General features: G+C 33.5%; 1 protein-coding gene across 1 annotated transcript in view; it reads left to right on the top strand.

Moving 5' to 3' along the window:
* Positions 1 to 14,740, top strand: part of LOC137646621 (uncharacterized) — a 127,460-nt gene that overhangs the window by 66,206 nt on the left and 46,514 nt on the right. The window contains exon 2 of the mRNA XM_068379729.1: positions 14,147 to 14,182. Within this exon, the coding sequence (XP_068235830.1) occupies positions 14,147 to 14,182 (36 nt within the window). The remainder of the gene's footprint in view (positions 1 to 14,146; positions 14,183 to 14,740) is intronic.

Genomic DNA, 14,740 nt, shown 5'->3' with positions numbered 1-14,740 from the left:
CTCGACCCTATAATTACCCTCCTCTCTCTCTCTCTCTCTCTCTCTCTCTCTCTCTCTCACGAAAATTTTCTTATACTGGGGTATCATTTACTAAGTTTCCTCCTCGACCCTATAATTACCATTCTCTCTCTCTCTCTATCTCTCTCTCTCTCTCTCTCTCTCTCTCTCTCTCTCACGAAAATTTTCTTATACTGTGGTATCATTTACTAAGTTTCCTCCTCGACCTTATAATTACCCTCTCTCTCTCTCTCTCTCTCTCTCCCTCTCTCTCATCCCCTCTCTCTCTCTCTCTCTCTCTCTCTCACGAAAATTTTCTTATACTGGGGTATCATATACTAAGTTTCCTCCTCTACATTATAATTACCATTCTCTCTCTCTCTCTCTCTCTCTCTCTCTCTCTCTCTCTCACGAAAATTTTCTTATACTGGGGTATCATATACTAAGTTTCCTCCTCTACATTATAATGACTATTCTCTCTCTCTCTCTCTCTCTCTCTCTCTCTCTCTCTCACGAAAATTTTCTTATACTGTGGTATCATTTACTAAGTTTCCTCCTCTACATTATAATGACTATTCTCTCTCTCTCTCTCTCTCTCTCTCTCTCTCTCTCTCTCACGAAAATTTTCTTATACTGGGGTATCATATACTATGTTTCCTCCTTTACATTATAATTACCATTCTCTCTCTCTCTCTCTCTCTCTCTCTCTCTCTCTCCTCACACAAAATTTTTCTTATTCTGTGGTATCATATACTGAGTTTCCTCCTCTACACTATAATTACCATTCTCTCTCTCTCTCTCTCTCTCTCTCTCTCGAAAATTCTTACACTGAATTACTTCGTTATTATCTTACACTGATTCATTTCGTTTCCTCCTCTACTCTATAATTACCATTCTCTCTCTCTCTCTCTCTCTCTCTCTCTCTCTCTCTCTCGTACCTGCACCATGCTGGTTTATTCCCGACTCTTCAATTGGCATTAGTAGTGCCATTGCAAAACTCTTGGCACCGAACTGACGAGGCTTGTTAAATCGTTTGAAATTGGAAGGAAGGGTAACAACGTCTGGTAAGAGACAGCCCTTCGAGGTCGTTTGCAGGCTGTGTTTTGTCTTCTTCATATGAGTTATGAATTAATGAACAAAAGAATAGTAAATTTATCTCTTATTAGTACATGATTAAAAACAACATAACTCTCTCTTATTATTGAATAATTAAAAGAAACCATTTTATTGCCAATTAAGTAATTAAAATCAACATAAATCTATCGCTTATTAATGAATAATTAAAATCAACATAAATCTATCGCTTATTAATAAATAATTAGAAACAACATAGATCTATCGCTTATTATAGATAATTATAAACAAATCATCACTTATCAATAAATAATTAAAAATAACATAGATCTATCGTTCATTAATAGATAATTAAAAGAAACATAAATCTAATGCTTGTTAATAAATAATTGAAAGCTAAATAAATCTTTCGCTTATTAGATAATTAAATACTACATGAATTATCACTTATAAATAGATAATTAAAAGAAAATTGACTATATCGTTTATTGATAAATAATAAAAAGCAAAATAAATCTGCCACTTATTAAATGATTAAAAAACAACATAAATCTATCACTAAAAATAAATAATTAAAGCAACAAATATCGCTTATTAATGAATAATTAAAAACAACAAATGTATCACTTCATAGTAAGTAATTAAAGCAACAAATATCGCTTATTAATATATAATTAAAAACAACATAAATCTATCACTTCATAATAAATAATTAAAAACAACAAATATCTCTTATTAATAAATAATTAAAAACAACATAAATCTATCACTTGATGAATATATATAAGCAACATAAATCTATCACTTATTAATAAATAATTAAAAATTAATTTGAATCTGTCACTTATTAATAAATAAAATTGACATAAATCTCTTACTCCTAATTAATAATTCCCTGTTGGAGCCCTTGGGCTTATAGCATCTTGTTTTTCCACTAGGGTTGTAGCTTGGCTAGTAATAATAATAATAATAATAATAATAATAATAATAATGATGATTCCTTTCTCCATATTCTAATATCGTATAAAGTATTTAAAGATTTAGGCAGTCATAACTGTGGCAGCATGGCTTTTATTAATGTATGATTTATATCCATCGGCATTAGTGTTTGTAATATATAAAAAAAAGATACACTTTGTATTTAGAAAATGGGGGAAAGTGCAATTTTTTTGTATTTTTTTCGGAAGTTTAAATTATTATTATTATTTTTTCTACAAATTTTCACTTATAGTTGATCAATGATTTTTTAGAATTACGCTTTGCAATAGATATTTGACTTCGTTAAGGAATTTTAAAATGATTCTTAATATACTGAATAGTGAGAAATGTCATGCATTTCATAAGTGTTCTTAAAATATTTTGTTTTAATTATTATTTATTTCTCTTGTAGTTTATTTCTTTATTTCCTTTCCTCATTGGGCTATTTCCCCTATTGGAGCCCTTGGGCTTATAGCATCCTGCTTTTCCAACTGAGGTTGTAGCTTAGACATTAATAATAATAATAATAATAATAATAATAATGCTAATAATAATAATTTACTCCTCTTGTAATTTATTTGACTTTATTTCCTTTCCTCACTGGGCTGTTTCCCGTATTGGAGCCCTTGGGTTTATAGCATCATGCTTTACCAACTAGGTTTGTAGCTTAGCTAATAATAATAATAATAATAATAATAATGAAAATTTATTTCTCGTGATTTATTTATTACTATTTCCTTTCCTCACTGGGCTGTTTCCCTTATTGGAGCCCTTGGGCTCATAGCATCATGCTTTTCCAACCAGGGTTGTAGCTTAGCTAGTAATAATAATAATAATAATAATTTACTTCTCGTAATTTATTTATTACTATTTCCTTTCCTCACTGGGCTGTTTCCCTTATTGGAGCCCTTGGGCATATAGCATCATGCTTTCCCAACTAGGGTTGTAGCTTAGCCAGTAGTAATAATAATAATAATAATAATAAAAATTTACTTCTCTAGTATTTTATCTATTACTTTATTTCCTTTCCTCACTGGGCTGTTTCCCCTATTGGAGCCCTTGGGCTTATAGCATCATGCTTTACCAACTAGGGTAGTAGCTTAGCCAGTAGTAATAATAATAATAATAATAATGATAAAAATTTACTTCTCTTGTATTTTATCTATTACTTTATTTCCTTTCCTCACTGGGCTGTTTCCCCTATTGGAGCCCTTGGGCTTATAGCATCATGCTTTTCCAACCAGAGTTGTAGCTTAGCCAGTAATAATATTAATAATAATAATAAACTGCCAATTGCACACGTTCGCACTATTAACACCGTCAACGTTCCGGCAATCGTTTATGGCCTGAAATCACGGCCAACGTTAACAGTATGACACAGAGGAGTAAAGTGCTATTTCTAAACCCCGCCTCGATGACCAACCAACCAACCAGCCCTGTGTGGCCGATTCTTGAACGACAGCCCACGAATGTGGCTGATGTCTAAGAATGGATCCCCGCTACGATACCCCGCCAAGGATATGGACTTTTTCTTTCCCCGACTGTCTGTGCAGCCAAGGGGGGTTGAGAATTGGGCATGCGCCTCCCCCCCCTCCCCCCTCCAAAGCCGCCACCCCCGCACTGCTGCTGCTACTGCCACAGCCGTGTGTTCCTTCGCGTGACTGGCATGTGTCTGGATATAAATATCAAAGCACGTGCATGGAAGGAGACGACGCTTTGCCTTGCGAGTGGAATTGCCTCTTTATGCGGCTGGAATGATATTTGCAATGGCTGGCGCTTGTAGTGTTTTATTATTATTATTATTATTATTGGATCTTTGAGAGTCTCTTCTGCAGCCTCTTCTAAGACTTTTTTTTTATCCTTCTGTTCAATCTTTCTTTAGTCTCGGTTCCCAAATTTTTAAGCTTTGCTTCATTTTGCAGTTGCGGAATTTTTCATCCATTTATACATTGGTGCCGAATGGGCTCCATAGCCCCAGCGCTCTTTCATGGAGTAGTTGAAAAAGTAGAACTTCAAAAGTTCAAAGTTGGAGCAAATGCTTTTTTGTTAACCAGGCGGACATGAGTCTTTTTATAGTTTATTTATGACATATTTGTTTTTATGTTGTTAATAGTTTATATATGACATGTCTGTTTTGATGTTGTTACTTTTTTTAGAATGATTTATTGTTAATTTGTTCTCTTCATTTATTTATTTCCTTATTTCCTTTCCTCACTGGGCTAATTTTCCCTGTTAGAGCCCCTGGGCTTATAGCATCTTGCTTTTCCAACTAGGGTTGTAGCTTGGATAGTAATAATAATAATGATAATATTTAGAGTAGTACCTGTATTACATAACTAATTTTCATGCAATATTGATGATAAATATTATGGTATAAATTGATGGTGATGATAGTCATAGTGCATAGTGAATATGATACCGGTAATGATGATATACAGAAAAAGGGGTGAAAAATGTGTTTTGCTGCGATGATATATATTGTAATAAGTATTATTATCATTATATCAATAAAAATACTTGTGATAGTTGAATCAGTAGAACTTCAAAAGTTCAAATTTGCAACTAATGTTAAGTTAAAGAGGCTGACATAAGTCCTTTTATAGTTCATATATGAAGTATCTCTTTTAATGTTCTGTTTTTAAAATATTTTATTTTTTCTCAACTTCTTATATCGTTTATTTCCTTATTCTCTTTCCTCACTGGGCTATTTATTCCTGTTGAAGCCCATGGGCTTATAGCATCTTGCTTCTCCAACTATGGTTGTAGTTTAGACAATAATAATAATAATGATGATGATGATGATGATGATGACACACCCGGCCATATACATCCCAGGGAACACATTAAAGTGTTCCTTTTGTTTCATGTTTACTTGACATTTAATGAGAGATAGTAGTTCCCAAAATGAAATTATTGCCACTATAGTAATATTTATTTGTTTTATTGTTATCAATGGATAATAAGAATGATAGATATTGTAATATTTATCATTATATTTTACTGATTCTAAGTGAATGTAAAAATAAATTTATCATGAATTTTTTATACAGGTTTAATTATTGTCAAATTGAGAATTGACTTCTGCAGAAATGACTATCTTGTCATATTATTATTATTATTATTATTATTATTATTATTATTATTATTATTATTATTATTATTATTACTATTTGCTAAGCTACAACCCTAGTTGGAAAAGTAGGATGCTATATTGCTTATTAATAGATATTTAAAAACAAAATAAATTCACCTATTAAATAATTAAAAACTACATAAATCTATCGCTTATGGATATTTAAAAGCGAAATAAGTTTCACTTATTAAATAATTAAAAACAACATAAATCTATCGCTTAATAATAGATATTTAAAAAGCAAAATAAATCTTTCACTTATTAAATAATTATAGAAAAATAGCCCAGTGAGAAAAGGAAACAAAGAAAAGTAAAGTATTTCAAGAACAGTAACAACATTTTCCAACCCTAGTTGGAAAAGCAGGATGCTATATCGCTATAGATATTTAAAAGCCAAATAAATCTTTCACTTATTAAATAATTATAGAAAAATAGCCTAGTGAGGAAAGGAAATAAAGAAATATAAAGTATTTTAAGAACAGTAGCAACATTTCCTATATAAACTATAAAAACTTATATAGGGAGTCAAATACCCGAACGATATTTGTGAATCTCATCATTGCTCTTCCCATATTGCCTAGATTCACTTGCACATACTTGGCACGGGCCAAGAGCTGTAAGTGTCGGGTGACATTTCCTCCTCCAGTCCGGGGTTCGAGAACAGAGGTCACGCATTTCTCTCTCTCTCTCTCTCTCTCTCTCTCTCTCTCTCTCTCTCTCATGATGATGGTAGCAGTTTCACTTGATTCTTTATCCGTCTCAGCTTAGATTTTTTTTTCTAAAGGTCAGGAGGCTGCTGACGTTCCGGACACACACACACACACACATATATATATATATTTATATATAGTGTGTGTACGTATATGGATGTAAGTATGTGTGCTTATATATGTATATGTATATATATATATATATATATATATATATATGATATCTCTATCAATATATATATATATATGTATATATATAATTATGAAGCTTTTATCCCCTTTAGAGAAATTAACGCCACGAGGATACAGACAAATGTTTCTAAGGAAGTCTTTTCTTTGGCCTAATAGATGACCTGTTTACCATGAAAAAAAAAAAACCAAGTCCAACCAAATGTAAGCCAAGGACAATACCATTCACCTACATACTTACATTAATTGGTTGAACTTTTGCAGCGTTTATCTGTGTTTATACCTATTTGTATGTTTATCAAATTGAAATTAACCTTTATGCAATCCGTAGTGCCATGACCTCTGTACCATGGCCTTCCACTGTCTTGGGTTAGAGTTCTCTTGCTTGAGGCTATACTCTGGCACACTATTCTATCTCGTTTCTATTTCACTTGGTTTTTTTTCAAGTTCTTATAGTTCATATATGAAATATCTAATTCAATGTTGCTATAGGTCTTAAAATTTTTTATTTTGATTTTTAAATTTGTCTCTTGTAGTTTACTTATTACCTGTTTCCTTTCCTCACTGGGTTATCTTTCCCTGTTGGAACCCTTGACCTTATAGCATCCTGCTTTTCCAACTATGGTTGTAGCTTAGCTAGTAATAATAATAATAATAATAATAATAATATTTCTATTGTTTGTTTATTTCCTTATTTCCTCTCCGGAACCCATGGCCATATAGCATCCTGCTTTCCCAACTAGGGTTGTAGCTTAGCTAATAATAATAATAATAATAATAATAATATTTCTATTTGTTTATTTCCTTATTTCCTCTCCGGAGCCCATGGCCATATAGCATCCTGCTTTCCCAACTAGGGTTGTAGCTTAGCTAGTAATGATGATGATGATAATAATAATAATAATAATGATAATAATGCATCAATCCGACCTGGTCTCATTCTCCGCATTCCTTCCGAAGTCTTGTGATTTGTGTCATTTGGCAAAGATATGAGAGACGCTTATGGTATGGGGTCGAGCTCCCCCTCCTCCTCCTCCTCATCATCGGTTAGGTATTTTGACGTCACCAGCGTATGTCATGAGGAGCCTTTATCTCTGGTCGTACAGTCATCCGAAGATGGGTATTATTAAAGGCAACTAAACTTAGCCCTGTTTAGGTGGGCATGACGCAATGCCAACTGAAGCATTTTTTTTTTTTTTACCACAAAGGGAGGCATCTCGCTCTCATCAATCCGTAGGGTATTAGTGCTCTCAGTGCCCCTCACTGGGTCCACTGTAGGCGTTTATGCTTCGTTAGTTCGGATCTTAGCTTCAATTGCCTTATATTCTCCTAATCAACCTCTATTCCTTATTTAATTCTTTTAACTTTTGCCTCTTAGTGTATATTCAAGGGTTTAATCCTAAATGCATTTGGGCACTGAATGGTCTCACAGGCCCCGGCGCTGGGTTATTTAGCCTAGAATCTTTAAACCAATCCAGTCACACACGTGGCTTTTAGTTTCGTTGATGGAATTTAAAAACATGAATTTACTGCGTTTAATCTCTAAATTTCAATAAGTTAATATATTTCAGAATTGTAATAAAATGTGTCCAATAACATTGATTAATAAAATTAAAAATTTGATCCAGAAAATTACTACATTACTTAAAAAGCCATTCATATAGTTTGATATACACTTGTAAAACTAGTTCCATGACCATTCGTTATAAAATAATATCTTTAATTTGCAAAGATAAACTAACCTCGATAGAACCCAGGATATTTACTTTCGCAACTAAAAAGAAAAATGGCGTCTGTTCGACAGGAAGAGCGACTCTGGTATAAAACAAACTGCAGTTATGGTAGGAGATAAATCGGCCGGGCGAACGCAGTGTATTGTACAATATCTGGCTTATGGTACAGAGGGAGTGTGTACTCATCCCTTAGTAGTGTATAAGAGCCTTAATTGAAAGGGCACTCGACCGGGTCCGTTAAACTGCGCTGAGGGTTTTATATTCATTAGTTGAGAACGTTCAGAGCAGCAAATTGGGTGTTTACATAAAACGTTGAACGCGAACAGGAGCCAAAGATAGTGAACGTGTGGTCATGGATGCCAAGCTTGAAATGTGCCAAGTGACTGCGTATATACTATGAGAGAGAGAGAGAGAGAGGAGAGAGAGAGAGAGAGAGAGAGAGAGAGAGAGAGAGAGAGAGAGAGAGTGAGTGTTACTAGAATTTTGGATGTCTCAAATATTTACTCGTCCATCCGCGGAGACTCCATTTTCTCTTTGGTAGAGCGATTTAGTTTAAGCATTTAGATAGTTCTTATGATCTTGTCTAACTTATTCTTGAGCTCGGTTACCGTGTTACTGTTTAATACATCCGCTGGAAGTCCATTGCTTGTATTTGCTATTTTGTATGTAAAGAAATTACTACACCAAGTGGTGGTGTATCTTTTCAATTCCAGTTTGTATCCGTTACCTCTGGACTGATTTGTGCTAAGCGTGAATATATTGTTGTAATCTACGTTAGTTTTTATTTTAAGAATTTTGAATGCCTCTATTAACTGTAGATTTAATCGTCGAGTTTGTAGATCAAATAAGTTCAAACGTTCCATCCTCTGTCTATATCCAAATTGCCATAGTGTTGGAACTAGTTTGGTGACCCTAGCTTGTACTGCTTCCAGTCTACCTATATCCTTCTGAATACTCGAGAGAGAGAGAGAGAGAGAGAGAGAGAGAGAGAGAGAGAGAGAGAGAGAGGAGTAAAACACAGGTTATTGTTTTTCTGTAGGTAATACATGTACTATGATTTATGCTCTGCATCTCGTTTAACAGCAAAGCTGACACTAGGGATAACGTCAGAGCGACGAGACAAATCTCGTTTAGAAGGTTGAAGACCTGAATCACGTTTGCCAGAACCGTGACGCACAGCAAGCAAAGGATCCTTTCGCACAGGAACAGTGCGGTCCTGTATGAATTAAAGCGAGACTAGGTAATCTTTACTATCGTTATTGCGGGCCAGATAATATACTTGGAGAAGATTAGAGTGTCAGGGGGTGATCAGAGTATTGAAAGAATTGTATAAAGCATACACAGTGAGCGGGCTGTGGAGTAGACCAGAAGTTGATGCAAAGATCAGTATTAAAAAGTTCATATGGCAAAGCTATAGCAATCGTTCCCTTAAGGGTTGTCTCCGGGTTGAGAGGATGAATTTTCCCAATTGTTTTTTTCTTTGCTAAAAGTCTTCCTTTTACCTATCAGAAGGCCGTGATATGTGTAGAATTCATCTCCAGCCTCTATAATGCCCCCCCTGGCCATCAACGCCCCCCTTATGTTAATAGAAAAAATACGAAATATCATTAGTAATTTTCTAATTTTTATAGGTTACCCCTTTAAAACTGTTCAAAAACGTTTTCTCATATCAGTGATATCAAAGAAAATGGGCTCAGGGGAGACTATGATTTTATATCCAATATTTTCGTCATCAGACAAAAATCGTAATTTCTCGTTTTTTCTTTTTCGGGAGAGGGGTGTATTTCTTTGCTTGTCCTGCTCTTATGCCTTAAGTAATATAATATTTAGATGTTTTAGGCCATTAAGTGACATAATACCTAGAAAAACACAGAAGGTTTTTTCCCTAAATCGAAATTTTAATTTTTGGTGAATATTTATTTATAGGTATCCCTCCATCACCAGCCGGGGTTTCACTAAAGTTAATGCTCGTTTTTTTCTTTCTGTGTGCTTATTTACTGTTCGATTTTGATAAAACTTTGTCTGCTTGTTCCATATGGATAAACAAACATAATGACAGAGCGAATTTCAATTCAAGACATTAGTTTCTCACTGGTCACCAAACAACTTTTAAGTCGCTAGCTCCGATTTTCACATTTTTATTCATAAAATCCTTTATTTTCCCTGTGTTAAAGTAAAGATTTGCGCACTGTATTGTGCCTAAGGTCCAAACACTTTTATTTCCTTATGAAAGAATCTCTCTCTCTCTCTCTCTCTCTCTCTCTCTCTCTCTCTCAATCACGGGCTTCTTAGATTTATCATGTTAGTCTAAAGATTTTTCCTTGGTATTTCAAAATATATTTAGCTTTATAGTTTTATTATCATATCTCTCTCTCTCTCTCTCCTCTCTCTCTCTCTCTCTCAATCACGGGTTTCTTAGATTATCATGTATTCTGTCTTGGTGTCTCCAAATATATTATGGTTTTATTCTCTCTCTCTCTCTCTCTCTCTCTCTCTCTCTCTCTCTCTCAAACACGGGTTTCTTAGATTATCATGTATTCTGTCTTTTGGTGTTTCCAAATATATTATGAATTTATTATCATTCTCTTTCTCTCTCTCTCTCTCTCTCTCTCTCTCTCACGGGTTTCTTAGATTATTATATAAGATTGTTTTTATGTTTCCAAATATATGGTTTTTATCTCTCTCTCTCTCTCTCTCTCTCTCTCTCTCTCTCTCTCTCTCTCTCTCTCTCTCTCTCTCTCTCTCTCTCTCCTGAAATAGAATCGTAAGAATGATCAAGTATCAGTTTTACAATGTAAAATCTAGTTTTGTCAACATTATATGTGTTGTTGTTTTTCGTATAAATAAATGTTACAATCATTAGCTTTATTTTTAGCTGATCGTAATGCATCAATAAGGAAATAGGAATTCGTTAAGGCTTCTCGTTTATATGAGATCATGCTATGTAATCCTATTCGTAAATCCTTTTTTTCTCAAAACGTTCTGATCATGATTAATCCCACTACGTTCTGATTAAACTCGGGATTGATTCGATTAATTTCCTACCGGGCGAGATTTGGCTCAGATATGAAATTGATTAACTCTTTACCCGTTGGATCTAGACCAGGTGTCTCCGACTGTAATCCTTCAGGTTACATGTGTACCGAGTTTGTAAAAGGACCCTCTTAAGTATGAAGGGAGTTTCAAGTGGGGAAAACTCGATATGTTGTGGACCGTAACATATGTAGGGGAGTATGTGACTGCGTGTAGGGTCCACACGTGTGGACATATTGATGTTAAAAACTTAGTGCTTTGTAATAAGTAGGGCTTTCTTTTTCAGCCGTATGTATTTTTTTGGGTTTAAGAATACTGTATGAACCGCAACATATATATATATATATATATATATATGATAAATTTTGCACATTTAGACGTGTTTTTCATATTCAAATAAGCCATATATATTTTTGATACATTAATGTCTGGATTCTCTTAACAACCTCGGGATCAGAGCCCCAGGCGAAATCACACAAAGACAAGAGCTTTGTGTGATTTCGCCTGGGGCTCTGATCCCGAGGTTGTTTGGACCCAAGCTCTTGTCTTTGTGTGATTTCGCCTGGGGCTCTGATCCCGAGGTCGTTAAGAGAATCCAGACATTAATGTATCAAAAATATATATGGCTTATTTGAATATATATATATATATATATATATATAATATATATATATCGTCAGTATCAGCCGTTACTAATCCACTGCAGAACAAAGGCCTTAGGCATGTTTCCCCCACTTGCTTCTTATGGTCTTTCTTTACCAGTCCACGTCCTCACACTCTTATATATATGTGTATATATATATATATATATATATTTATTTATATATACATGTATATATGTATACATATATATATATATATATATACTTATATACATATATATATATATATATATACACATATATACATACATACATATATATATATATATATATATACATACATACATACATATACATATACATATACATATATAGTCGACAAGCGTATCCAAGATTATACGATGATCAAAATACATATTTCGAAAGATAAAAAAAAAAAAACCTGCAAAAATATCATCATCGTCATGGGAGGACAGTGTCGATGACATACTAATTGATCGTCACTTGAGGTCACAAAGCAAATGTTTGGTTCCCCCTTTTTCTCGCACGCAAGCAATTCTTGGGCTTGCTTGCGGACTTGAGTTCGTGCTCGGTAAGTACCATGTGCTATCATGCACTTTGGATTTTTCACATGGTTAGTCTCTAGCGCTTCATTATTCACTCGGCAACACTTCACATCATGGCACATGCGATGACGTCATCACTTCTCCTCCTCCCCCCCCCCCCCCCCCCCCCGTGAAAAATTAAATTCTGACTTCGTACTGCACCTTTTCCTTCCTTAATTTACTGCTTGCGGTAGTTTTTTTTTTTTTTTTTATTTGGAGTTACGTTATGAATTATTTAATTTATTTATACATTCCGAATGTATTTGATTTACTATAACATGTTGATGGGAAAACCTTTAATTAATTCGATTATAAATTGTGTGTTTAATTGGCCAAAATTATTTTAATGATACCATATATATATATATATTATATATATATATATATATATATATATATATATATATATATATATATTTATTTATATATATGTATATATATATATATATACAGTATATAAACATTAAATTTGCCGAAAGGACTTTAATGACGCCATTGCTCTTAAAAATGTTTTGTCAAGGGTTATGTACGCACTTGCCAAAAAGCAATCATCAAAGTGAAGGATCTCAGCCAACCAAACCCTATTTGTTATACAAACAGTTTGATTGAACCTCCATCTGTTCGTTTACCCGGGACGAGGTATTCGAAGTCCAGGTTTCCCAGGTTGGCTTTTTATCAAGCCAAAAACCCCAAATTTGGCCTTTTTTTAAATTGGTTGGCCTTTTCAAGCCAAAAATAAACCTTCAAAATCGGCCTTTTTTTTTATATTGGTTGGTCTTTTCAAGCCATAAGAAACCCTCAAAGTCGGCCTTTTTTAAAATTGGTTGGCCTTTTCAAGCCAAAAGAAATCCTCAAAATCTGCTGCCCCCCCCCTTTTTTTTTTTTTTTTTTTTTTTTTTTTTTTAATAGATTGGTTGGTCTTTTCAAGCCAAAAGAAACCCTCAAAATCGGCCTTTTTTATTTTTAAATTGGTTGGCCGTTTCAAGCCAAAAGAAACCCTCAAAATCGGCCTTTTTTATTTTTTTTTTCAAATTGTTTGGCATTTTCAAGCCAAAAATAAACCCTCAAAATTGGCCTTTTTTAAATTGGTTGGCCTTTATTAATATCATGAAAAAGGGTGGGCCTTAGCTACTATATTTTTTGGCCTTGATCTACTCACGTGTTAGACTTTTAAAGCTGCGGTTGCTTAGAAGTTGGCCTTTTCTCCAATAGAAAACATGGCAACCCTGATTCGAACAGCCATTGAAAACGACTGTCTGTGAATTGAATTTTTTTTTTCTTTTTTTTTAGCAGACTTACGTCCAAGGATTATTTGGCGTTTGGCTTATTCGCCTTTCTTTAGTTTTTAATATGTTCGGTTTTATTCCATTAACAATTGAGAATTTGTAATGAAGATTACTCTTCGTTATTTTTAAATGGGTATTTCATTATTGTAAAGGAGTGGATATTGTTTATTTTGGTTATTATTATTATTATTGTTGTTGTTATTATTTATTATTGTTGTTATTATTTATTATTGTTATTATTATTATTATTTTCATTTTCATTATTATTACTTGCTAAGCTACAACCCTAGTGTCGAGTAACCAAACATTTAGTGTAGACTGTAGGTTGAGATGGCTGAGGTAATGGGAGCACCTAACGCAAGAACTCTCCGTGCAGTAAGGGTGGAACTATGCACATCCTCAGAGCTGAGTGTGTCAGGAATTTGTGTGTCCAACTGTACCTTGTGCTACCACCTTGGGAACAGATCTAAGAAAACTAACTTGACGTATGGTTTTACTGTCGGCATTTTAAGTTAAATTATGAATGTTTTAGTGAGAGAGAGAGAGAGAGAGAGAGAGAGAGAGAGAGAGAGAGAGAGAGAGAGAACTTTCATTGCAAAGCCTTAAGTCAATATGCATAAGGTCATCCAAACAATTTTCTACATTTTTATATGAGCAATTTACATATGGATATCAGTAAATGAAAGCTTTTCTTGTATAGCACATTCTAAAACAAATTCAATTGAACATTATTTTATATATTACTGAATTTAATCTTTTGATGCCCATTTTATAAGTTTTCTAATATATCTTTTTTTTCCTTTCAGGTGCAGTATATATGGAAGAGGTTTCCTCTCCGATAAGTATGTGTGAAGTATTGCAATTGTTTATCTTAGTTACTCTTCAATGTATATTTTTCTTTTTATTTTTCTTCACAATTGACTTTATATTTTTCTTAGGCTTTGATTTTCTTTATGTTTGTATATGTTTTCTCTCCTTACATTATAGTGTCGAGCTTTTTTGTTGTGCTCTCCTTACATTATAGTTTCAAACCCTTTGTTGTGACTGATATTTTCTCTTCATTGTATCCTCTTCCTTTATTTTTCTTCCACATTGACTTTTTATTTTCTTAAGCTTTGATTTTCTTTTTTTTTATGTTTGTATATGTTTTCTCTCCTTAGATTATACTTTCGAGCTTCTTGTTGTGAATATTTTTCTTCATTGTATCGTGGTTTTAAATTTTTCTTCCACATTGACTTTTGATTTTGATTTTTCTTAGACTGATTTTTTTTTTAATATATCTTTTCCCCTTACATTATAGTTTCAAACTCTTTGTTGTCGTGAATGATGTTTTCTTATACATTTTCTGCTCATTTTTTGTACCTTCCCGAGTTAGTTAGTTTGAATGGACCTTGTGGTTT

This window comes from Palaemon carinicauda, chromosome 9 (assembly GCF_036898095.1).
Source record: "Palaemon carinicauda isolate YSFRI2023 chromosome 9, ASM3689809v2, whole genome shotgun sequence".
NCBI lineage: Eukaryota > Metazoa > Arthropoda > Malacostraca > Decapoda > Palaemonidae > Palaemon > Palaemon carinicauda.
Note: the sequence above shows the minus strand (reverse complement) of the source record. Positions and strands in the feature narration are given on the sequence as shown.